A 27,825-nucleotide genomic window follows, 5' to 3' on the forward strand; every position below is an offset into this window, starting at 1 on the left:
ATTACATTTTGGGCAAAGTTATAAGTACAAGCGAATTTTGATTTTTAATTAAGTATATGTAATTCTGAAATTCTAGGTGGATATACATCCTTTGTGACATTTCTACAGGATGTAAGGAGTTTCAATATACACAGAAAAATTTACAAAACATATATACCTGCTGTAACATCATACTTTTGATTTTGCTTTACATTTTTTTTAAGTAAAGATTTTTTAATAAAGAGAGGGAGAGCACAAGCAGGTGGAGTGGCAGGCAGAGGGAGAGGGAGAAGCAGGCTCCCCACTGAGGAAGGAGCCCAACGCAAGGCTGGATCCCAGGACCCTGGGATCATGACCTGAGCCAAAGGCAGCTGCTTAACTGACTGAGCCACCCAGGTGCCCCCCTGATTTTGCTTTACATTTTTTAAGAGCACTCTCTCGTGAGGCAGATGTAGCAGCTATCCCCAATGTTGTCAATGAGGAAACGAAAAAATAATGTGAGTTAAATCTTACAGTAAGTTCATAGTGGTATTCAGACTAATATCTAGATTTCCCAAAACCTAGATTTGTGGTCTTGTTTTTATTTATAACCCTCTAGGTAATTCTTATGTAAATGTAAATCTGATATTTTTCTTTAAATCACAAGGAAATGGAACAAACTGGTTTGCAGTAGTTAATATACACGATGAGAAAAAGACACTTTTTATATTAATTCCAATCCTGCAAAAACAGTTAACAGTTTATCTTCAAAAAAATGTCAACCAAGTTTAATATATTTTTATTTGTCCAGTAAAAGTAACTTCACAACCTATTAAAAATGAAATTTTAACTGAAGAATAATTTCTTTTTTCCATTAAAGCGTAAGATAAAGGACAGCTGTATTCAAGTACATGTGTAATTATGACATAATGACAGACTAAATCAAGTACCCAAATAAATGTTAAAACATGAAAATTTATAGTCCTCTTACCTTTTCCTTTCTAAACTGATAAAATACAATCAGAAAAAAAATTTACGTGAAACCTGTTTTCTTATTGTAACTTGTGATTTATTGTTCTATTTAACTGAAAATGTTTTGGTTTCAGTTAGTAATTTCTGTAAAGTAGTACTTAAATGAGTTCCTAAAAATAACAACATTAGAGCGGTGAACATTATATTTAATCTCATCTAAAAAATTATACTAAAACTGCCATGATAAAAAAGGCTACAAAATTTCTCTTATTCTAAATTCCTTTTCCAGAATTCTAATAGAAAAGGAATTTTCAGACACAAATAGTTACCAGTCAGATAATGTATATTGCAATTTAGTATACTTAGCTGAAAAACAAACATCCTAAGAAAAGCGAAATTGTTTTTGTCATTCATTCTGTGCTATACTCTTCTTATGCACCTTTAATAGTAGTCACAAATTCTATCCTGGAGGCTCACCTTTTCTAACCTAAATAGTGCTGACTCAACATTTCACCCCCACTTCACTTCTATCAATCAATTTGGATGTCTCAACATCAAATTTAATAATCTGTTTATCGAGAATTGTTTCAAGGACAAAATTTCCACAAATTACTCTAACACACAAAAAAGCAGAACTTCTAATTGTAGAACACAAATGTAAAATAATATACAAGAAACTTTATCTCAACTTGAAGACTAAATAATATCTGGGTGTTAAAAAAATAGGCCTAAGATAAATAAATTTTACTCTCATATAATTTTTTTTTCTGCACGGGGTCAATATTTGTATTCTAAATTATATGTTACTTATGCTATCATTTCAAAAGAGAGGTTCCCAAAAAGCCCAAAATTCTATGCTGAATATATATTTGGTTCTTATATGTTTTTGTGTGAACTGTTCTAGAATTACTTGATGAACATAAAGTCTATAAGAAGAAGAAAATAATCAAAATCTTTTATCAAATAATTCCAGGTTTTGAACAGTATCTGTAAATGTATTCTTGTATACCTGTAGTCCTAATATTATTTTGTAGTATGATCACAGCAAGTAGATGGATTTTCCAATTTTGTGGGGAAATATTCAGTGTACTGAAATTTAACTGCATTTAAAGTCATTTTTTAAACACAAAACAAGTCATATAGTATCATCATATCCTAAATGGCAATTCAGCATTTTATTTATAGTCTCAGTAGTAAAAACTAAACCTAAAAGAAATGTGTATCCAATGTGACACATTTTCAATGTTTAAAGAACAGCCTGAATATGGAATTTAAAAAGAAATTATACTAGGGAAACGCAGAGAATCCATGAAAAGATTTAAATCATTACTGCTAGAACTGATTATATTGTTATGTGCAAACTCAAAGGATTTGAGTCTTGGCTGGAGAAAAAAAAAGTAAATCTTTCATATATTCTGATTTATCCAGGTTGAAAACTAGTTATATTGTAAAGGGATAAAAAGTTCTATGATCCTCAGAAGAAATGGAAATAATCTGTAAGAAAGATAAATTTCAGCCTTTTTACTAGCAGGAAAAACTATAAGGGCTAAATATCACTCTAGAATAATCTCCTTCAGAATACTTCTAGTGACCCTTCCAAGATAAATTTTAAAAAATACAATAAAAGGTAACAGTATCAGTTGTTGGTAGGTTAAAAACATATTACTGTCTAAAGCAAACCCAAGACTGGATATAACACAGATCAGAAAATTTTTATTATTCAGTTTAAAGTTGTAAAAAAAAAAAAAGTAGCCTTTTGCCTGTTCTCATATTTATATGTTATCACTCAATTTCTGGGAGGATTCCAAATCAATTAAGCTCTAACTTTAAAAAGCATTAAAGACCCTTACTGTAGCAAACAGTGTATTCTATAATTCATCAATCTTATTTTCAATAAAACATAGGATTTTAAATAAGATGAAAATGATAGCAGTCTCCATAATCTTAAAATCTAGGTGAAACAAATATCCTCATGGTCCAATAACTTGTAAAATGTAACCAGGTCACTAGACCAACACACTAGTGTACAACTTTAATAATTTCTAGCAGCAAAACATCTGGAATAGCCATTAACAAATGTGTTCATTGGACTGTAGATTAATTTCTTTGTAAGAAGTAATTTTTAAAAAGTATAGTTCAATTGCAGGCAAACATAAAAGATATCAAAGATCTTGTTTATCTCCACCTTTCCCAGTGGAATCAGGTGCAACTGGAACCTTATTAGTTTCAACAAAAACAGATTCAAAGGCAGCTTCCTGTTCATCCAAAGAATCAGCAGCCGTGGCTCCTTTAGTTAGTGTTGTGTTGGTAAAAGACTGTTGCTGCTTGGAAATTTTGCTGGATTCCACTGCTTTTCTACCTCTTCTTTTACCAAGAATTTTGACATAATTAGCAGGTATAAGTCCTGTTGTTTGACCATCAAGACTAGCCAGAAGCCAACCACGCACTTTGGGTTGCTGTTCTGATGGAAGAAAAGACAGCCTTGTAATTATAACACACTTTGGAGTCCAACAAAATATTGATAATAAAATATTAAGTAAAATCTGTGTTACACTTACATACTAAAATACATAAACAAATAGTATATATATTCAAAATCAAATGATGAGTAGGCTTAACAGTTCTAGGGTCCTTTCTTATATACTTTTTATTTTATACTTACTAAATATATTTTCAACCTTGAAGAACATGAAGTTTATATCAGTTGCTCTATTTATAGAGTAAGGAGATTCGGTTCTCCCAAAAGCTAAACTAACATCAGTGTTTTTCATATTTTAAATTGAAATTTAAGAAATGAATTTCTCATTCTCAATAGAAGTTAGGAGCAAGCATAGAAAATATATACCTTTATACAAGCCAAATTTCTTTATATACTTTTGGCCAAAATATAAAATTCATTCTATGTGATTGTGACGAACAATCCTTTTTTTTGTTTTTTTTTAAGTAGGCTCCATGTTGACATGGAGCCCAATGTGGGGCTTGAACTCTGAGAACAATAGAGAAAAAAAATAAAACACTTAAAATCAACTATGTCTGTGACTGATTTTTGTTCTAAATGCTCAAACATACTTTATGTGAGCAATGGAGAAAAGCAAACAAGCAAAGCTAAAGTGTTTAAGAGGCATCAATAGTAGAATAATTTGATATAAAATTTTCCTGAAATACTATAATGTAATTGAAAGAAACCACACTTGATCTTTTTTATACTTTATTTAGATAAATTAAAACTAATTATCTGAAAGTGCTATTTTCACTAGAAGAAAAATATGAATACTTAGAAGCCTAGGTTTTGTGTATGAGGGATGAGGCAGAGATTTAGCAAATTTGATCCAAATTTTTCAGTTACTTATACAATAAACAAATATTGTGAACATTGAAGGTATTTTTTCCCTATATAAAGAATGACTAAAACTAAAGGCTCAAGTTTCCATTAATAGATCACATGGAAAACAGCCAAAGTGGTTACAAGTACAGGTTCTGAAGTGGGACAAACCTAGGTTTATAGTCTAGCTCCATCATATCTTAGCTTTGTGATCCTGGACAATTTAGTCATTCTGAGTCTCAGTTTTCTCATAAGTAAAATAGGGACAGTATAATAAAAGTACCCACATCATACCATTATTATAAGGGTTAAAATGCAAGATGTAAACTGTAGTGCCCTGTACTATAAAGGACAGCTGTTATTGTCACTAGTATCTTTACCAACGAAATGTTACTTTCCCTAGCAAACCTGAATCCCCACAAACACACAAAAATCTTTTTTCCCCCTAAATCCATTAAAGATTCTGATCATTACTGGGGAAAGCTAAAGGGAAAAGGCCATTTTGCCTGGGGCCATTAAAAACTATTAGTGACCTGGTCCAAAAATAAACCTGAGATGTGTATAAATTTTTTTGATGAGGTTCTTTAATACTTCATGACAGTAATTCCTAAAATATTCATGTTGGAGTTTCTGAAGTAAACACTATTCAAATAAAAAAGAAAGCAATACCAGTCTGAGCAATCAAAGACTGAGAGAGATACTTACATGACACTGGATAATTTCTTTGGGTTGTCAGATTTATTACATATAGTGCTTACTTCATGTTTTTGTGTGGGGATTAACAGAGTTTGGAATTCAAGCTTTGAGTTTAGAAGAGACTTAGAAGAGATATAAACAAAATCTTTCCTCATCTCAGTGAAATATTATTAGAACAACCCTGTTGGGCATTTCTCTCCCACAGGCCCAGATTTGGAAGTTCTAAACTGACACGAAAGAGAAATCCTAGCAACTACTTCTGAGTTAACTAACAATGACCAAGATCCTTTGTTGCAGTTTTTAATACTCCATTTACAAATTCAAAAAATTCACGGAAAATTCCAATTTATTCATGTTTTATTACCTTTGAGAGCTAAGTTTAGCATATCACCAGCACGGAAAGAAATTTCTTCTTCAGATACAGCAGCAAAATCATATTCTGCTCTAGCAACTACATGGTCATCGTCACCACTTGCCCAGTTTGTATTGTCTATAAACCAAATTAAGAATTAAGATTAAGGGTTAGGGTTTACAGTTCACTGGCTATGGTTTATAAACTGCATAAATTTATTTGCCAAGAGAAAAGTACCCCCCCAAAGTAAATTCTATAATTAACATGATATAAAATCTAACAATATGTTCACTAGGATATCTATTATGAACTTTCTCTTTTTCTTCAAGCTCAAAATTACAATTACCTGTGTATTGTTTTACCCACTTCCCTGACAATAAGTTTTAGAAAGATAAGGGAATTATGTCCTATGTATCTTTGTATCCTCTACAACATCAAGTTTAGTATCTTGTAAACAGCAGTCAGGCAGTGTGTACTGTTATATTAAACAAACAATAAATAAATCAATAAGCCTATTTTTGCTACATATTCACTGTCCAGTTTTTAAGTTCTTAACTGAAAGTATAACTGGATCAAAATATTAAATACAAATGAATATGAGGAATGCTAATTTAACAAATCTATGCTTGAAATTTGAGATTGTTATATGGTTTTTTAACCCATTCTCTTACTCTTACCTGTTACTTCATCATTATGGGTAGACAGCAGTTTCCAGATGAGGTAAGGACCACCAAGGATAACAGCAAAGAACAAGAATATTGGCCAAGATTTTGCTGAGTTAGCTGCTCTGTCCTCAGCACCAAGGCAAGAAACAGTTCCTTCACTTTCTGCCCATAGGTCCTCATTCTCAGAGCCTCTTCTTAAACCTATCATCCACTGCAATCGTCTGTAAAGATACCTTATAGTCCTAACTAATGCAAAAGCTGAAAAAACCTTTGTGAAATGTATTTTTAACCGGGAAAAGTGATTTGCTACATCCAATACAGCCCTGAAACTGTTATAGACAGCTGAAAAGGTAGCATCCATCATCATACTGACGGAGGCAAATGCATGCACAATACTTTCAATGGACTGAAATGCACCTCTGCTGCTTTCTTCAGCTTGCTGAACAAATCTACTAGGTGGCAGATCATCTACACGGAGGCGGTTATAGCCCAACCCATTATATCCATAACTATAAGGACTATAGCTTCCATAAAACGAATTTCCATAGGCACCATATCCTGAAGAAAATGAACTGTAAGCAGGTCTGAAAGTATTCACACTGCTGCTTCCTGTCTGCTGTGATGGCCTTGGAAGAATGGGTGGGGGCACTCTGGTAAGTGTTGGTTGTCCAGGTCTTGTCAGTAAAGCAGGACCCAAATCAGCAGACCTAAAACCAAATAAAGATTCAAAATAGTAACTTAAGCACATAAATTCAATTCAAATAACTATTAAACACCTCTTACATATCTAATGTTAACAATAGATCTACTGACGATGTGATAAGAATAAGGAATAGTCTCTAATATCCACATGCTTAGAATCTCAGTCTTAAAACAAAATGACCAAGTAAAATAGCTGACTAAACTCTGCTATTTTCTTGTTTACTTATGCTGGCATTATTAGAAGTATCTTTAATCTATTTTCTCATAGGTACAACGATGTATCTGTCTATCCTTGCACCTAAATGGCACTACCTTAATTACTATAGTTTTATAATAGGTCTTAGTATCCAATAAAACAAGTCCTCCTACAATGTTCTTCAACTTCAGGAGTGTTTTGGCTATCTGACACTTTGAATTTCCACATACATTTTAGTATCAGAGCTTGAAGTTCCACACCCTCTCCCCCAAAAAATCCTATTGAGATTGTTTGGGATTACACTGAATCTGTAGGTTGAGATAAACTACATCTTTATAAAAGTGAGTTTCAACTCACATTTATTAGGTTTCTTAAAGATTTTTCTCAATAATGGTTATTTTTATTTATTTTTTAAAGATTTTATTTATTTATTTGCCAGACAGAGAGTGAGAGAGGGAACACAAGCAGGAGGAGTGGGAGAGGGAGACACAGGCTTCCCACAGAGCAGGGAGCCTGATGCGGGGCTCGATCCCAGGACCCTGGGACCATGACCTGAGCTGAAGGCAGATGCTTAACGACTGAGCCACCCAGGCACCCCTCAATAATGGTTTTTAAAAATAACTTTATTGAGAATCTATAATGTTTTATAGTTTCCATGTGGCAGGTTTTCTCTAAGTTTATTCATATATACTTGATATTTTTTGATGCTATTGTAAATGGTGTCTTCTAGAATTTCACTTTGATACTGTTACATAGAAATGATAGATTTTTAAAAAAAATATAGTGCTTGTATCCAGCAATCTTGTTTTTGATTCTATTGGATTTTCAAAAATCTTAAGGATTTGCAGTCATATTGTATGTGAATAATGGTAGGTTTATTTCTTCTTTTTTCAATTCTTACAGCTCTGATTATTAAGCTATTATACCTCAGACGTGCTGTACAATCTTGAATAGAAGTGGTAACAGGCATCCTTGTCTCATTCCTGATCTCAAAGGGAAAGTTCTCAACATGTCACCATTGATTATTATGTTTGCTGCAGGGTTGCTGTAAATTTAGTAGTTCCTTTTCCATTTCTATTTGCTAAGAGTTTTTAGCATGAATGAACACTGAATTTTATTCTCAGCATCAAGATTAAGATTTTAATTATGAATTCAATTTCTTTAGTATCATGCCACTTAAAACAAGGTCTGTGGACCAGTGCTAATCACGAGTCGTATGTACTGATCTAAAGTACAACAAATGATGTGCTCGCTTCGGCAGCACATATACTAAAGTACAACAAATGAGACTGTTAAGTAACATGACATTGCTATATTTTTACTGTATGTTATAAAAGTATTGGCTATCAGCACAAATATTTTGAGAAGGACTGCTATAGGACTATTCCTCTTTTTTTTTTTTAAGATTTTATTTATTTCAGAGAGAGAGAGTGAGAGAGAGCACGAGAGGGGGGGGTGAGGGACTGAGGGAGAAACAGCCTCCCCGCTGACTAGGGAGCCCGATACGGGACTCGATCCAGGGACTCCAGGATTATGACCTGAGCCGAAGGCAGATGCTTAACCGACTCAGCCACCCAAGCGCCCCATCTTCTCTATTTGTAAATTACACCTTGCTTCATCCCCTAAATTTCTTCCATTCCTTTCTGTATTTTCTGTACTTTTGTCTCTTTGTGCAAAAATATGTTGGATATTTTCTTCCTATCCTTCAAGTCACTGCTATTCAAGGGCCAATCCATCACAAAATAAGTATCTTGTGCCATAATGTAAATCAATGAATTCTTAATGCTAATTAAACTAAATAGTGTGCTCAGTGTCAACGCTGCTTTACATCCCGGATGAAGTTTCCTTATCTTGTGGACTGTTATTACACAGTTTGAAACACAGCCAGTCTGTACTCTCGGTAGTTACAGGACACACTTAGAACACTGCTCTAAATCACTAGTTCTCTCTGTAGCAATGTCTAATCTGTGGTTAAACCCAATGAGTTCTTAATTTTGGTTACTGTAGTTTTTGTTCTAGATATTCCTTTTCCTTTTAATACTTTCCAAATATCTGCCAAAATTCCTTTGTTTTCTTCTATTGCCATCAACGTATTAAACAATATTAACTTAAAAGTCTCTTTGGTAACTCCATTTTCTGGAGTCCCTACGAATCTGTTTTCTCATCTGTTGTTTTACTTAGTTTCCATTTATGTTATCTAATGTCTTTCTGGGTCCTGCTGTTTGGTTTTGCTTATGCATCTGCATCAGACATACATGAAGAACTGTAGCAATAATTTGAGACCCTGGATGATGCTCTCTTCCTCCAGATGTATTTCATTCTGGATACTGGTTTCTTAACTATCCTCTAGTTTACTTCAGGCAGGCTGCTAAGGCTATTATCAATCCATGATATCCTTAATCTAATTTCAGGAACTGAGATGATTTGAAGCTGGGCTTATATTCCTGTTAAGGGCCTGTTTGTTTCTTTTATACCCTCATATCTAGGTGTATCTTTTCAGGGTCATAACACAAGTTGTAGGTAATTTATCAGCACCTCCAGACCACTAGACTCTAACCATCCTCCAAGAGTCTGTCAAAAGTGCTCTTCAACTGGCTTCTCATCATCCAAACTGCTTCTTTTGGAATCAGCAGCAGCTTCTATGGGAACCCGCTCTCACCTTTGTGGATTTCCACCTTTCTCTAGATCTGGGCTCCATAAATCTTTACCTTCTTATCTGTTTGTATTTGCTTTCTTTCTCTCACTCTCTAGTCTTTTAAAAATTCTTGAACCCGGGGCTCCTCGGTGGCTCAGTGGGTTAAGTGTCTGCCTTCAGCTTAGGTCATGAACCCAGGGTCCTGGGATAGGACCCCATATCGTAGGGCTCCCTGCTCAGTGGGGAGCATGCTTCTCCCTCTCCCCCTGCCCCTCCCCACAATCATGCTTACACACACACATGCTGTCTCTCTCTCTCAAATAAATAAAATCTTAAAAAAAAAATTCTTGAACCATTGAAAGTAACTTGTAGACTTGATACATTTTTAAAAAAGATTTTATTTATTTATTTGCAGAGAAAGAGAGATAGCACAAGCATGGGGAGCAGCAGGCAGAGGGAGTAGCAGGCTCCCCGCTGAGCAGGGAGGCCCACATGGGACTTGATCCCAGGACCCTGGGATCATGACCTGAGCCGAAGGCAGATGCTTAACCGACTATGCCACCCAGGCGTCCCTAGACTTGATATATTACTACTAAATACCTCAGTATCCTAAGAGCAAAGATATTTCATACAAAACCATACCATTTTCCCATCTCTAAAAATTAACAATTCCATCATTATCCAATTGATATTCAACAAATAACAATTACCATCAAATGTCTTTAAATAGCTTTAATAAGATAAAATTCATATACCATGAACTCAGCTATTTAAAGAATAAAGAGCTATTTAAAGTATAAAAATCAATGGGTTTTTTTGCATATTCATATAGGTGTACAACTATCAACCTATGTAATTCCAGAACATTTTCATCATCCCAGAAAGAAATCCCATATTCATTAGCAATCACTACCTATTTCCTGCTCTATTCCCAATCCTAGGCAACAACTAATCTAATTTCTATCTCTATGGGTTTGTCTATTCTAGATACCTCATGTATAGTCAACTCTTGTTATTTTCAATAGTCATCCTATAAAGTTGCTGTGAACATTGAATTAGCAAATATGGAATCACTGCTCCTGAGGGAACAAGGCACTTCAGCACTATGCTTAGGGACCATTTTAAAACAGCAAAATCACCAACTAAAATATGAAAAATGTGGCATCCATTAAACTGTGAAAAGGACACCTGTTTATAACATAAAGCTGAAACAAAAAGCCAGAGTGTTGGGACGCTGGGGTGGCTCAGTCGGTTAAGCGTCTGCCTTTGGCTCAGGTCATGATCCCAGGGTCCTGGGATCGAGTCCCGCATCGGGCTCCTTGCTCAGTGGGGAGCCTGCTTCTCCCTCTGCCTGCTGCTCCCCCTGCTTGTGCACTTTCACTTTCTCTCTCTCTCCCCCTCTGACAAATAAATAAAATCTTAAAAAAAAAAAAAGCCAGAGTGTTGCTTTGTTCAACCTCAGCTGAGAGAGGACTCAGATCTTTTGCCACTCTATGCATGTCCGTGAATGACCATGAAAGTGCCATGAGTATTGATTTTGGGGTTACAATAAATTTTAGTGAGTAGGAAAATTTGCAAATTCAGCATCTGCAAATAATGAGAATCTATTGTAAATGAATCATACAATATGCAGTATTTTGTGATTGGCTACTTTCACCTTATATGTTTTGAAGGTTCATCCATATTGTAGCATTTATCAGTATTTCATTCCTTTTTATTGCTGAATTATGTTTATCCACCCATCAGTTGATGGACATTTGCATTGTGTCCACTTTTTGGCTATTATGACTAATGTTATTATCAACATTTATATACAAGTTTCTGTGTGGATATATGTTTTCATATCTCTTGGGTATATATACCTAGGCATGGAGTTGCTGGATCATACAGTAACTATGCTTAACCTTCTGTGGAACTGCCAGATTGTTTTCCAAAGCAACTGTGCCATTTTATATTCCTAGCGGCAGTGCATGAATGCTCCAATTTCTCCACATCTTTGCCAGCACTTGTTATTATTTATTTTTTTCATTTTAGCCATCCTAGTGGGTATGAAGTAGTATCTCACTGTGGTATTGTTTTGCATTTCCCTGATAGTTGATGATGTTGAGTATCTTTTCATGCGCTTATTGGCCAGTTTTAGATCTTCTCTGGAGAAATGTCTATTTGAAAAATTAGGTTATTTGCTTTTTTTTATCATTGAGTTGTAAGAGTCAAATGTCTTTTAGGGGGCGCCTGGGTGGCTCAGTCGTTAAGCATCTGCCTTCGGCTCGGGTCATGATCCCGGGGTCCTGGGATTGAGTCCCACATCAGGCTCCCTGCTTGGTGGGGAGCCTGCTTCTCCCTCTCCCTCTGCTGCTCTCCCTGCTTGTGCTTTCTCTCACTCGCTCTCCCATTCTCTATCAAATAAATAAATAAAATCTTTAAAAAAAAAAGTCTTTTACGATGGACTCTGAAAAACAAACTGAGGGTTCGGGGGGGGGGGGAGGATGGGTTAGCCTGGTGATGGGTATTAAAGAGGGCACGTTCTGCATGGAGCACTGGGTGTTATGCACAAACAATGAATCATGGAACACTACATCTAAAACTAATGATGGGGCGCCTGGGTGGCTCAGTCGTTAAGCGTCTGCCTTCGGCTCAGGTCATGATCCCAGGGTCCTGGGATCGAGTCCCACATCTGGGCTCCCTGCTCAGCGGGGAGCCTGCTTCTCCCTCTCCCACTCCCCCTGCTTGTGTTCCTGCTCTCGCTGTCTCTCTCTGTCAAATAAATAAATAAAATCTTTAAAAAAATAAAAAAAATAAAAAAAATAAAACTAATGATGTAATGTATGGGGATTAACATAACAATAAAAAATTTTTTTTTAAAAAAGTCTTTTAGGCTATTGCGGCTTTTTTGAACAAAAATTCAATTAAGGTTCACACATTGCATTTGGTTGTTTCCTCATCTCTTCTAAATTAGAATTATCTGTTTCTTTTAAATGTCCTTGACTTTTTGTAGAGCCAGTTTTGTTTTATTTGCTTATTTATTTACTTATTTATTTTTAAAGATTATTTATTTATTTGACGGGGAGAGAGAGAATGCACAAGCAGGGGGAGCAGCAGGCAGAGGGAGAAGCAGGCTTCCTGCTGAGCAGGGAGCCCGATGCACGGCTCAATCCCAGGACCCTGGGATCATGACCTGAGCCGAAGGCAGATGCTTCACCGACTGAGCGACCCAGGTGCCTGAGCCAGTTTGTTTTAAAATGTCTTACATTCCGGATCTGTGTTTCACTAAAATGTTGTTTTTTTTAGAGAGAAAGCACATGGCGTGGAGAGAGGAAGAGGTAAAGAATCTCAAGCAGACTCCCAGCTGAGCATGGAGTCCAACATGGAGCTCAATCTCACAACCCTGAGGTTATGACCTGAGCCGAAATCAAGAGTTGGATGCCTAACTGAGCCACCCAGGAGACCCCAAAATGTTGTTTAAGTATCTCTATATATATATTTCCAGTTGAATTAAACATTGCATTTAAAGGTTTAATTAGAATCAGGTTAACATTTTTGGGAAGAGTAATTCATGGGTTATGTTTACTTCATATTGTATCACATCACAAAAAGTGGAACCAAACTTTAAAAAGGGTCAGTTGACTAACAAATAGTGTAGCATTTTCTGGTTTTCATAAAGTAGCTCTGCTCTAAAGTAGGAGCAATAATAGATAAAACAAAGAGAACAAACAGGCATATCTAGATTTATGTAACAGAAACTAAACAGAAAGAAAAAAATTATTATAAGGGTGAAGCTATGGGCCTACTCAATTCTGGGTCTGAAATCAGGCTGTGACAGCCAGGACTTATGCTTCTAGGAAATAATAAGAACTAATAGTGCTCCACTCAAATGGAACTAGTTTCGGGCGCTTCGGTGGCTCAGTCCGTTAAGTGTCTGCCTTCGGCTCAGGTCATGATCCCAGAGTCCTGGGATCGAGCCCCACATCAGGCTCCTTGCTCAGCAGGGAGCCTGTTTCTCCTCTCCCTCTGCCTGCCGTTCCCCCTGCCTATGCTCTCTCTCCCTCAAATAAGTAAATAAAAATCTTAAAAAACAAAAAACAAAAAACAACAACTCACTGGTTCTCTTAAAAACAAAACAAAACAAACAAATGGAACTAGTTCATTGTTGAAGCTGTGGGTTGGAATGCAATACAATGACTTCTAAAAAGAGATTATAAAATTTACTGACAATAGTTTAAGATTTTTAGAAAGTTACAAAACTAAGAAGGGTAGGACACTGATTAACATCTCAAGTGCAGGAAATGAAACAAGTTAACAACTGACTCACTGACTTGGTGACTTAATCTTTGATATCCTTAATCTAAGCCACCATTTTTATACAGGTTCTTACATGGTAGGGTGGATGCTGAAGGAGCAGGGAGAGGCAAGAGAAACCTACTAGACAGAGAGAGGTAAATGTAGAAGGGAAAGGAAACAACTCAAAAACTCAAAAAGGAAACAGAACCTATTCAAAACAAACATATCAAGAAGATACACAAGAAGAGGGGCGCCTGGGTGGCTCAGTCGTTAAGCGTCTGCCTTCGGCTCAGGTCATGATCCCAGGGTCCTGGGATCGAGCCCCGTGTTGGGCTCCCTGTTCTGTGGGAAGCCTGCTTCTCCCTCTCGCAATCCCCCTGCTTGTGTTCCCTCTCTTGCTGTGTCTCTCTCTGTCAAATAAATAAGTAAAATCTTTAAAAAAAAAAAGAAGATACACAAGAAGAAATAAAAACACTAAGAAACCAAACTAACAAAAATCAACAATTAGAATGAAAATTCAGCTTCTTGGGAAGATGGTGGAGGAGCAGGGGATCCTAGTTTCATCTGGTCCATGGAATTCAGCTAGATAGCTATTAGATCATTCTGAATACCTGCAAACTCAACCAGAGATCTAAGAAAAGAATTGCTGTAATTCTACAAATAGAAAAGTGACCACTTTTTGCAAGGTAGGAGATGCAGAGAAGTGAATTTGAGGTGATATATTGGAAGATAAACTGCAGGGGAAGGGAGCCTCCATAAGTCAGCTAAGGGAAAGTGATACAGCAGCAAAACATAAAATTGGAACTTTTAGAAATCTGCTCTGGTGGGGGATGTCCCTGCCTTAAAAGGTGCTCAGGTGGTTAAGGTGGGTGGAATCCTAGGTGGGACAGTGTGGTCTCAGGATCCCCGGGGTCACAGAAAGAACAGGGGTGCCTGAGTGCAGCAGAGTTCCCAAGTGTCGGAGCAGGGAAGCCAGCTGCAAACAGTGAGCCCAGGAGAGGGCTTTCAGCTTGGTGTTGCCATAAACTTCGAACCATGGCACTGTCGGGCAACTGCTCTCCAAGCAGGGGCCCAGAAAAAGGCAGAACCCCAGCGTTGACCCCCCTCCATGTCCTGGGAGGAGCGGTGTGGGTGCTCGCTGCAGGAGTCTGTAAAGTTTAGAGACTCCAAACAGGGTCGCGTGCCTGAGATAAAAACACTCGGTCACAGGCTGGGTGAACACAGTGCAGGAACAAGCCAGGGAGACAAGAGTGACTGACTGCTTTTCTGTGAGGAATCACTGAAGATTGGGGAGCATGAATTTTCAGATCTGGGGCTGGAGATCTGGGCGCAGCCATTTTCATCCTCTAAAGTGTTATGGAAAGCCTTCAGGGAAAAAAAGCCACAAAGAACAATCCAAAGCTGCTTACACTGAGCCCTGGCCGCCTGGCAAGGGGGTGTGTGATTCCGCTGGGGCAAAGACACCTGAGAATCAGTGCAACAGGCTCCTCCCCCAGAAGACCAGCAGGAACATTCACTAATACCAAGTCTACTGATCACACGGAACTGCAAAACTCCAGTGCTAGGGGAAAACAGCATATAGAATTGAGGATTTTTTTCTCATGATTCTTTAGTCTGGCAGTTTAAATTTTTTTCTTTTTTTCTTTCTTCCCTTTTCTTTTTCTTTTTTAAATGTTTTATTTATTTATTCATGAGAGTCAGAGAGAGAGAGAGAGAGAGGCAGAGGCAGAGCGAGAAGCAGGCTCCCCGCCTAGCAGGGAGCCCGATGAGGGACTCAATCCCAGGACCCTGGGATCATGACCTGAGCCGAAGGCAGACGCTTAACCATCTGAGCCACCCAGGCACCCCCTTTCTTCCCTTTTCAAGTAGTTTCTTATTTTATCAACTCTTTTTTTGAGTCTTTTTTAATTTTAATTTTTACATTTACTATATATAGTATATTATATATACTATATACATAGTATATGTCTATTCTTATATAGAATATTAGAATAATTGGGGTTCCAGAGGAAAGGAGAGAGAGGGAGAGAGAGACAGAGAGAGAGAGGCAGAAGGTATATTTGAGCAGATTATAGCTGAAAACTCCCCAATCTGGGGAAGGAAACAGGTATTTGAGTCCAGGAGGCACAGAGAACCCCCCTCAAAATCAATAAAAATAGGTCAACACCTCGACATATAACAGGGAAGCTTGCAAATTTCAGAGACAAAGAGAAAATCCTGAAAGCAGATTGGGACAAGAAGTCCTCAACCTACAGTGGTAGAAACATAAGGCTGGCAGCAGACCTATCCACAGATACCTGGCAGGCCAGAAAGGACTGGCCTGATATATTCAGGGTGCTAAATGAGAAAAATATGCAGCCAAGAATACTTTATCCAGCAAAGCTGTCATTCAGAATAGAAGGAGAGATAAAGAGCTTACAGGACAAACAGAAACTAAAAGAATTTGTGATCACTAAACCAGCCTGCAAAAATTATTAAAGGGGATCCTTTAAGTGAAGAGAGAGCCCAAAAGCAACAAAGACCAGAAAGGAACAGAGACAATATACAGAAACAGTGACTTTACAGGTAATACAATGGCACTAAGTTCATATCTTACAATAGTTACTCTGAATGTAAATGGGCTAAATGCCCCAATCAAAAGATACAGGGTATCAGACTGGATAAAAAAAGCAAGAACCCTCGATATGGCTGTCTACAAGAGACTCAATTTAGACCCAAAGACACCTCCAGAATGAAAGGGGGGAGGGGGAGGCGCCTGGGTAGGTCAGTTGGTTAAGTCGCTGCCTTTGGCTCAGGTCATGATCTCAGGGTTCTGGGATCAAGCCCCACGTCAGGCTCCCTGCACAATGGGGAGTCTGCGGGTCACTTTCCCTCTGCTGCTCCCCCACTTGTGCTCTCTTGCTCACATACTCTCTCAAATAATTAAAATCTTAAAAAAAAAAAAAAAAGAAAGTGAGGGGGTGGAGAACCATTTATCATGCCAATGGACACCAAAAGGAAGCTGGGGTAGCCATCCTTATATCAAACAAAATAGATTTTAAACCAAAGACTGTAATAAGAGATGAAGAGGGACACTATATCATAATTAAAGGGTCTATCCAACAAGAAGATCTAAAAATTATAAATATTTATGCCCCTAACATGGGAGCAGCCAATTATACAAACCAATTAATAACAAAATTAAAGAAAGACATTGATAATAATACACTAATAGTAGGGGGCTTTAACACCCCACTCATTGCAATGGACAGATCATCTAAGCAGAAGATCAACAAGGAAACAAGGGCTTTGAATGACACACTGGACCAGATGGACTTCACAGATATTTCATCCTAAAGCAACAGAATACACATTCTTCTCGAGTGCATATGGAACATTCTCCAGAATAGATCTCATACTAGGTCACAAATCAGGTCTCAACTGGTACCAAAAGACTAGAATTATTCCCTGCATATTTTCATACCACAATGTTTTAAAACTTGAACTGAGTTACAAGAGAAAATTTGGAAGGAAAACAAATGCATGGAGGTTAAAGAGCATCCTACTAAAGACTGAATGGGTCAACCAGGAAATTAAAGAAGAATTTAAAAAATTCATGGAAACAAATGAAAACGAAAACACAACTGTTCAAAACCTTTGGGATGCAGCAAAGGCAGTCCTAAGAGGGAAGTATATAGCAATACAAGCCTTTCTTAAGAAACAAGAAAAGTCTCAGGGCGCCTGGGTGGCTCAGCCGTTAAGCGTCTGCCTTCGGCTCAGGTCATGATCCCAGGGTCCTGGGATTGAGCCCCGCATTGGGCTCCCTGCTCGGTGGGAAGCCTGCTTCTCCCTCCCCCACTCCCTCTGCTTGTATTCCGTCTCTCGCTGTGTCTCTCTCTGTCAAATAAATAAATAAAATCTTTAAAAAAAAAAAAAAGAAACAAGAAAAGTCTCACATACATAACCTAATCTTATACCTAAAGGAGCTAGAGAAAGAACAGCAAATGAAGCCTAAATCCAACAGGAGAGGAAAAATAATAAAGATCAGAGCAGAAATCAATGATATAGAGATTAAAAACAAAAACAAAAACAGGGGAACAGGTCAGGGAAACTAGGAACCAGTTCTTTGAATTAATAAGATTGATAAACCCTGGCCAGACTTATCAAAAAGAAAACAGAAAGGACCCAAATAAATAAAATCATGAATGAAAGAGGAGAGAGCAAAACCAACATCAAAGAAATACAATTATAAGAACATATTATGAGCAACTATATGCCAACAAATAAGGCAATCTGGAAGAAATGGATGCATTCCTAAAAATGTATAAACTATCAAAACTGAAACAGGAAGAAACAGAAAACCTGAACAGACCCATATCCAGCAAGGAAACTGAAGCAGTAATCAAAAACCACCCACAAACAAGAGTCCAGGGCTAGATGACTCCCCAGGGGATGTCTACCAAACATTTAAAGAAGAATTAATACCTATATTTCTGAAGCTGTTTCAAAAAATAGAAATGGAAGGAAAACTTCCAAACTGGTTCTATGAGGCCAGCATTACCTTGATCCCAAAACCTGACAAAGACCCCACCAAAAAGGAAAATTACAGACCAATATCCCTGATGAACATGGATGCAAAAATTCTCAACAAGATACTAGCCAATAGGACCCAACAGTACATTAAAAAGATTATTCACCACGACCAAGTGGGATTTATTCCTGGGCTGCAGGGGTGGTTCAACATCTGCAAATCAATCAACGTGATACACTACGTTAATAAAAGAAAGGACAAGAACCATATGATCCTCTCAATAGATGCAGAAAAAGCATTTGACAAAGTACAGCATCGTTTCTTGATTAAAACTCTCCACAGTGTAGGGATAGAGGGAACATACCCCAATATCATAAAAGCCATATATGAAAAGCCCACAGCAAATATCGTTTTCAATGAGGAAAAACTGAGAGCTTTTTTCCTAAGGTCAGGAACATGACAGGGAGGTCTACTCTCGCCACTGTTGTTCAACATAGTACTAGAAGTCCTAACCTCAGCAATCAGACAACAAAAAGAAATAAAAGGTGTCCAAATAAGCAAAGAAGTCAAACTCTCACTCTTCGCAGATGACATGATACTCTATGTGGAAAACCCAAAAGACTCCACCCCAAAATTGCTAGAACTCATACAGGAATTCAGCAAAGTGGCAGGATATAAATCAATGCACAGAAATCAGTTGCATTTCTATACACTAACGAGACAGAAGAAAGAAATTAAGGAATCGATCCCATTTATAACTGCACCAAAACCCAGAAAATACAGAAGAATAAACCTAACCAAAGAGGTAAAGGATCTGTACTCTGAAAACTATAGAACACTCATGAAAGGAATTGAGGAAGACACCAAGAAATGGAAAAACGTTCCATGCTCATGGACTGGAAGAACAAATATTGTGAAAATGTCTATGCTTCCCAGAGCAATCTATATATTCAATGCAATCCCCATCAAAATACCATCAACTTTTTTCACAGAGCTGGAACAAATAATCCTAAAATTTGTATGGAATCAGAAAAGACCCCGAATAACCAAAGGAATGTTGTAAAAGAAAACCAAAGCTGGAAGTATCAAAATTTCAGACTTCAAACTCTATTTCAAAGCTGTAATCATCAAGACAGTATGGTACTGGCACAAAAACAGACACATAGGTCAATGGAATAGAATAGAGAACCCAGATATGGACCCTCAACTCTGTGGTCAACTAATCTTCAACAAAGCGGGAAAGACTATCCAATGGAAAAAAGACAGTCTTCCACAAACGGTGCTGGGAAAATTGGGACAGCCATATGCAGAAGAATGAAGCTGGACCATTTTCTTACACCATATACAAAAATAAATTCAAAATGGATGAAAGACCTAAATGTGAGATAGGAATCCATCAAAATACTAGAGGAAAACACAGGCAGAAAGCTCTGTGACCTTGGTTGCAGCAACTTCTTGCGAGACACATCTCCAAAGGCAAGGGAAACAAAGGCAAAAATGAACTATTGGGACTTCATCAAGATAAAAAGCTTTTGCATAGCAAAGGAATCAGTTGACAAAACCAAAGACATCCTACAGAATGGGGGAAGATATTTGCAAATGTTTTATCAGATAAAGGATTAGTATCCAAAATGTATAAAGAACTTATCAAACTCAACACCCAAAGAACAAATAATCCAGTCAAGAAATGGGCATTAGACATGAACAGATATTTCTCCAAAGAAGACATACAAATGGCTAACAGACACATGAAAAAAATGCTCAACATCACTCAGCATCAGGGAAATACAAATCAAAACCACAGTGAGATACCACCCCACACCAGTCAGGACGGCTAAAATGAACAAGTCAGGAAACAACAGATGTTGGTGAGGATGTGGAGAAAAGGGAACACTCTCACAGTGCTGGTGGGAATGCAAGCTGGTATGGTCACTCTGGAAAACAGTATGGAGGTTCCTCAAAAAGTTGAAAATACTATGGTGAGCGCTGTGAATTGTGTAAGACTGATGAATCACAGACCTGTACCTCTGAAACAAATAATACATCATATGTTAAAAAAAAAAAAAAAAAGAAGATAGTAGGAAGGGAAAAATGAAGGGGGAGACGAACCATGAGAGACTATGGACTCTGAGAAACAAACTGAGGGTTTTGGGTGGGGGGGTGGGGGGATGGGTTAGCCCGGTGATGGGTATTAAGGAGGGCACGTATTGCATGGAGCACTGGGTGTTATACGCAAACAATGAATCATGGAACACTACATCAAAAACTAATGATGTAATGTATGGTGACTAACATAAAAAAAAAAAAAAGAAAAAAAAAGTTGAAAATAGAGCTACCCTATGACCCAGCAATTGCACTACTAGGTATTCACCCCAAAGATACAAATGTAGTAATCCAAAGGGGCACCTGCACCCCAATGTTAATAGCAGCAATGTCCACAATAGCCAAACTATGGAAAGATCCTAGATATCCATCGACAGATGAATGGATAACAAAGATGTACACACACACACACACACACACACACACACACATAAATGGAATATTACGCAGCCATCAAAAAATGAAATCTTGCCATTTGCAATGACATGGATGGAACTAGAGGGTATTATTCTAAGTGAAATAAGTTAATCAGAGAAAGCCAATTATCATATGATTTCACTTATATGTGGAATTTAAGAAACGAAGCAGAGGAGCATGGAGGAAAGGAGGGAAAAATAAGATGAAATCAGAGAGGGAGACAAGCCCTAAGAGACTCTTAACCACAGGAAATAAACTGAGGATTGCTGGAGGGGAGGGGGTGGGGTATGGGGTAACTGGGTGATGGGATTAAGGAGGGCACGGGATGTAATGGGCACTGCGTGTTATATAAGACTGATGAATCACTGAACCCTACCCATATTAACTATATGTTAATTAACTGAATATCAATTTAAAAAAAGAATGAAAATTCATTCAAGGAAAAACAAATTTTATATAACAGCTAAGCATTAAAATAGTTGAAGAGCTCAATGAAGCAATATCATCTATGAAATAAAAACTGAAATGAAATAAAAACATGTAAATATGAAAAAATCCATTACAAATCTTAGACATGATTCTCCCAGCCACAGGGATTGTCTTGCAACTACAAGGGAAGAAAATTAGTTGTTGTACACTAAGGAACACAGTGGAAAATACAGAACTCGGGGAATTCCACTTCAAGTAATGGCATTCTAGGTCATCAGACTAATCCTCCCACTAAAAAAAAAAACCTAGGGCGCCTGGGTGGCTCAGTCGTTAAGCGTCTGCCTTAGGCTCAGGTCATGATCCCAGGGTCCTGGGATCAAGTCCCGCATCAGGCTCCCCGCTCGGCGAGGAGTCTGCTTCTCCCTCTCCCTCTGCGCCTAACCCCTGCTCATGCTCTCTGTCTCTCTCTCTCTCTCAAGTAAATAAACAAAATCTTTAAAAACAAAAACAAAAACTAGAAAGGCTAAAAAAATATAACATTACCTGTTTAAAACATGAGAGAACAAGGCATTGAGGAATTAAGAAGTTAATATCCAGGAGAAAGAGAAAACTCAGAGTCCATTTTGAGAAGTTTCTCAAGGGACAAGGGTCAATCTGGAAGAGATGGCTGAAGGACAAGAAGCTGTGCAGAGCTTTCAATAGACTCACTGTACTAAGGAGACAAAAACTAGAGTTCAGAACCCCTAAAGAGGAGGGCCAACGTAAAACCCCACACTTCAGACTGGGACCTTAAAGGGCCATATACTAGGAATAAGGGTGAAATGGTATATAAGAAATAGGCTAGCCCTGGCAGGAACTAAAACCACAGCTTCAAACTGGCTCAATTCTTCACTGGATTAAAATGATCCTACACTGCTAGTGGCATAAGGTGCCTGTCAAAGGTAAAACTCTCAAGAGGAAGATAGCATCCTAGGCCTCAAACTGCCTTAAATTATCTATATACAATGTCCAGCTCTCATTAAAAAATAATTTGGCCTATATGAACACTAAACTATATGTCAAAAAAAAAAAAAAATAGAACAACATCAGATAATACAAAAAGATCCATAGGGGTCCAGATAATGGAGTTATTAGGAAGATACTTTAAACAACTATGACTAAAATATTCAAGGAAAAAAGACAAGACTGAGATTTTTCAGCAGAGAATAGAAACTATAAAGCAGGACCAAATGGATATTCTAAAACTAAAAAATTAAAATTACCAAAACTATGAATTTAATGACTGGTTCAATACCAGATTAGACACTCTGAAAGAAAAACATCAGTGAACCAGAAGAGAATTCAGAAGAAAATACCCAGAATGAAGCATGAATAACAAAAGAATACATGCAGAAAGGAGTTTAGGGTATGGGCTGTACAGTGAAATAAACAGCATATATGCAGTTGGAGTCAAAGGGGTGAAAAGATGATGGGCATAAGCACTATTTGAAGAGATAATGGCTGAGACTTTTCTGATGTAGTGTGTGTTAATTAATGAATGACATTAAGTCAGATGCAAGTATCTCTATGAATGCCACCCCAAATAACACAAACAAAGCCATTCACACTGAAGCCCAACAAAGTATAATCGCTGAAAACCAAAAACAAAGAGAAAAATCTTTAAAGTCACCAGAGGAAAAAAGAGATTTCTTTCAAAGAAGCAAGAATACAACAGAAATGGCCCAAACTCTCGGAAAGCTTACAGAAAATAAAAAGGAAGCCAGGAAAAATATAGGTCCCTTAAAGACAACGTTGAGTTAGCAGATCCTTAGACTCTCTACACTTCCTGTTAACAAGAAATGTCTTTATATTCCAAAGTGGAGTAAGTCATACATTGTTACTTGTAGCAGAAACTATTCCTGATACAATGTTTAATAGGACTCCCGGAAGAAGAGATGGGAAAGAATAGTGTTTAAGCAATAAAGATATACTTAGTGAAAATTTTCCTGAATTAAAGAAAGATTGACTCCTTAGAGTGAACATTATAGGTACTGAGCGTGAACACTGTAGCTACTGAGCAGGAGGAAAAAATATACATGTCTGTATATTCATACCTGAATAGAGCATAATAAAGTTGCAGGGGACCAAGGTATCAGGTAAAATCTTAAAGGCTACTAAGGAAAAAATAGTCTACCTATAGAGGAATGAAAATTAGACTCAACAGAAAAATTTCTGTAGTTATACAACCTGGATATAAAGCCAAAAAAGTATAGTACAAAGAAAGAAAATTACAGGCTAATTTCACCTAAAATATATATGCAAAGGTCTTAAAATATTAGAACAGAATTCAACATTATATTTTACAAAATAATCACAATTAAGCAGTTCACCCAGAAATTTACTCATGATTCAACATTAGAAAGTTAACTGATGAAATAAACCACATTTTCAAATTAATTATCTCAATAAATGCCTAAAAGTCATTCATAAAATTTATACTCCTTCATAATAAAAATCTGAGCAAGGTAAGGAGATAGAAGTTCAAAAGGAAAGCTATTAAAAACAGAAAAGCAAACATCATACTTAATAGTGAGATTTGAGAAGCATTCCGATGAAAGTCAGGAGCAATACAAGGATGTTGGTTATCTATGCTGGCTTATTTGTAAATGATAGGACTGTCAGGATGGAACACAAGAGAAATTTCAACTAAACTACCAGAACAAATTAAGTCTAACTTATGCTAGATATAAAAGATGGAAAAGTACTTCATGGAGATAGTTATAAAACATTATTTAAGGCAAAAAAAGGTCCAAATTCTCATAAAGTTCCAATAAAAATCCCAGTCTTTTTCATAAAGAGTAAATATAACAAAAGCAATTTTGAAGAACAGCAATGTGTGGAGGCTGTTGACATACCAGGTATCAAAACTTATTAAAAAGACAGTGTGGGGGTGCCTAGGTGGCTCAGTCGGTCGAGTCCAACTCTTGATTTCAGCTCAGGTCATGAGCTCAGGGTTGTAAGCAGGGGTCCCTCAGCAGGGATTCTGCTTGAGATTCTCTCCTTCCCCTTCTGCCTCTCCTCCTACTTGTTCTCTCTAAAATAAATAAATACAATCTTAAAAAAAAAAAAAAGACAAGAGTGGTGCTAGCATAAGAACAGAAAGACCAGTAGAACATATGGGAAAGTCCTCCAAACAGAACCACACATTTAGGAAAACTTAACAGGATGTAGATAGCATTATAAACTAGTACAGAATAGATAAATTAATGGTACTGGGATACTTATCCCCATGGGGGGAAAATATATATTCTCTATTTTGCATTGATTTTGTACAAGAGAGTCAGTTCCAGGTGGATTAAAGGTATGAATGTGAAATGCCGAACATTTAAAAAAATAAGAGAGAGAAAAATTTTCTTGATCTGAGGCAGAAAGGGTTTCTTAACCAAGACATAAAAAACAAACAATAAAATATGAAAATTTTGGCTATATTTAAATTAAAAGTATCTGTACAACAAAAATGAACATGAATATAAATAAAGAAGACAAGCCACAGACTGAAAGAAATTGAAAACATACAAACAAAAACAGAATTAGTATGAATAAAGGACTCTTAACAAGTTAATAAGCAAACCTAAAGCCAGTAAAAGAGTGGGCAAAAGATATCAACAGAAAACATTCAAATGGCTAATTTAACATTCAAAAAGATGCTCAATCTTATTACTAACCAGAGAAGTGCAAATTAAAAATTAAATATCATTTCACATCCATTAGATTGGCAAATTCAGAACTAAAAAATAATATATCATCAAGTGTTAGAAAGAATGTAGAGAAACAGAACACCTTGCCAGTGAAAATGTAAAAACTGGTATAAAAAACCACTTTGGGGAGCAACTTGGTAATAGTACTTGAAGCTAAGCATACCCACCACCAAGCAATTCCACTTCCAACAACACATTATTAGAAAACCCCCTGGAGGGGCGCCTGGGTGGCTCTGTCGTTAAGCGTCTGCCTTCGGCTCAGGTCATGGTCCCAGGGTCCTGGGACAGAGCCCCACGTTGGGCTCCACACTCAGCAGAGAGCCTGCTTCTCCCTCTCCCACTCCCCCTACTCGTGTTCCCTCTCTCACTGTGTCTCTCTCTGTCAAATAAATAAATAAATAAAATCTTTAAAAAAAGAAAGAAAGAAAGCCCCCTGGAAATGTGGACAAGGAGAAAGGCACAAGAACGGTCACTGCAGGGGTGCCTGGGTGGCTCAGGTCATGATCCTGGGGTCCTGGGATCAGGCCCAGAATTGGGCTCCCTGCTCTGCCGGGAGTCTGCTTCTCCCTCTCCTTCCCTTCCTCTCCCCTGCTGCTGCTGCTGCTCTCTCTCTCTCTCAAATAATCTTAAAAAAAAAAAAAAAAAAAAGAGAATGGTCACTGCAGCAGTTTTTAATACATAATTAATACTTTAATACCTACAACAGAATAGTTTTGTTTTTTTTTTTATTCATTCGAGACACAGAGATACAGAGAGAGAGAGAGAGCATGAGCAGGGGGAGAAGCAGAGGGAGGGGGAGAAGCAGGCTTCCTGCAGAGAAGGGAGCCCGATGCGGGGCTCTATCCCAGGACCCTGGGATCATGACCTGAGCCGAAGGCAGACGCTTAACCATCTGAGCCACCCAGGCGCCCCAACAGAATAGTTTTTTATACAATAGAATATCCTACAGCAAATAAAATGAACTACAGCTATATGTATGAACAAGATAAACCTCAAAATCAATAATATGTAATGGAAAAACATTTTGCAAAATGATACATAGTTTGAACATATTTGTATAAAATCTAAAAACACACTAAACACTATACATACAGACATATATATAACACACAAACCTAAGTACTAAGGTATAAAATAAAGTATAAAAACATAATTGGGTACACTAAACACCAAATAGGGACAGTAGTTATAGCAGGAAAGAAGAATGGGAGGCTTAACTGTTTCTGTAATTTTTATTTTTAAAAAAATCTGAGGCAAATCTGGAAAATTTTTTTCTTTTTTTTTTAAAGATTTTATTTCTCTCTCTCTGAAAGAGAGCAGAGAGAGAGAGAGAGCACCAGTGGGGTAAGGGGCAGAGGGAGAAGCAGACTCCCCGCTGAGCAGGGAGCCCAATGCGGCTGGATCCCTGAACTCTGGGATCATTACTGGAGCCCAAGGCAGACGCTTAACTGACTGAGCCACTCAAGGGCCCCTGGAAAAATTTTCTTAAAGTTAAGTGTGAACACACAAGTATTCATTGTCTTACACTCAACCAGTCTCTACGTGTTTAAAATTCACAATGAAAAAAAGTGGGAAAATGGTTACTTTTACATAAACAGAACTTTAAAAAGATGCCAGAGTATAAAACCTGTCTTCCAAATAGCTGTCAAAAAATTTTTTAAAAAGTCAAACCACTCGTAAAAAAGGTAGCAGGAAGTGTCGCCCAGCTTAACAGTATAATTAAAGCTTATTACTTGTTATGTATCTATCATTATTAAGTTGCTAATGTGTTCAAGCATCTTGACATTTAAATAAGGATTACAAGATTTTAGAACATAGCAAAAATACATTCCAGTATATTGGAGACTTTTATATATTAGGTAAACCTACTATGGTAGGTGATCTGCCATTCGAATCTCATCATCTAAATTTAGATGTCCAGATCCACCCAACATGAAACACACAAGGCTGTGAAACTCTTCTTTCGTTGTATTTTAGCCTTTTTCCCATTAAACACTCATTAAAAACAAATAAAAAACCACACAGGCCTTAGAAAAGTGACACGCTATTTTGCACACAAAGGCCATCCACTGGCCTTGGACTTAGAACTCCCGCTTGAAAGTTGCTTCTCCAAATCCTTATCCAAAACATTGCTGAGTTATGCTGAAAAACAACGCAAAGTGTATAGGCTTGGGTTCCAGTTGTGTAAAAGCGACCTTTTGTGCTTTCACCAACTTCTCGAGAGGTTGTTAAAAGCTTTGGGGAGACTTTGCTCCCTGTCCAGCCGGGGCTGGGCAAGTGCCAGCTACTCTCATCTGCGAAAGACCGAAAGTCTAAGGCTTTTAAGAGGGTCAAGCAGTTCTGTCACGGTGTTCCGCTAACAGAAAGGAGCAGGAAGCCGCCCCCTTTCTTCCAAGCACCGGGACCCAGTGAGGCGCCCAGGGGCTCCCTGGAGAGTATCCGTACCGAGAGCCGTCGAGTCAGAAACAGCTGTCTGACATCGAAATTCCCCACACTGGCGTCCTTTCCCTACCTTGAACCCCTCAACGTTGAGAGCTGGTTGAGAGGGGGAGGGGACACCTCAGCGCAACAACGGCCTCAACCGTCTCCCGCCAAGTCCCCACTCCGGCCCACCAAACCCGCGGCCAGAAGAATCCCACACTCACTGAAAAGTAGGGCCAGGTCCTGGTCCTGGCCCGGCCCCAGGAATTCGGCGGGTCTCCCACGGTTTCGGGGGAGGAGGCGGCTGGGAAGCCATCTCCTCCGCCTCCGCTCGGCTCTTGGTCCGCGCTGGGACTCCTCAGGCCCGGGTACACTAGCACCTCACGCGCCAGGCAGAATGGGCAGAACACCGAGTCCTCCACCCCGCCCACC

The 27,825-nt window shown here is 37.9% G+C and overlaps 1 protein-coding gene across 1 annotated transcript; it reads right to left on the bottom strand.

Annotated features, from left to right (window-relative positions):
- Positions 1 to 741: 741 nt before the first annotated feature.
- Positions 742 to 27,793, bottom strand: PEX13 (peroxisomal biogenesis factor 13). Its single transcript, XM_036077016.2, has 4 exons — positions 27,618 to 27,793; positions 5,978 to 6,672; positions 5,313 to 5,438; positions 742 to 3,391 (listed from the first exon to the last, which is right to left on the bottom strand). The coding sequence occupies exons 1-4, from the start codon at positions 27,707 to 27,709 to the stop codon at positions 3,093 to 3,095; spliced, it is 1,212 nt and encodes a 403-aa protein (XP_035932909.1). The 5' UTR covers positions 27,710 to 27,793; the 3' UTR covers positions 742 to 3,092.
- Between the last annotated feature and the right edge of the window lie 32 nt (positions 27,794 to 27,825).

This window comes from Halichoerus grypus, chromosome 10 (genome assembly GCF_964656455.1).
Source record: "Halichoerus grypus chromosome 10, mHalGry1.hap1.1, whole genome shotgun sequence".
Classification (NCBI taxonomy): Eukaryota; Metazoa; Chordata; class Mammalia; order Carnivora; family Phocidae; genus Halichoerus; species Halichoerus grypus.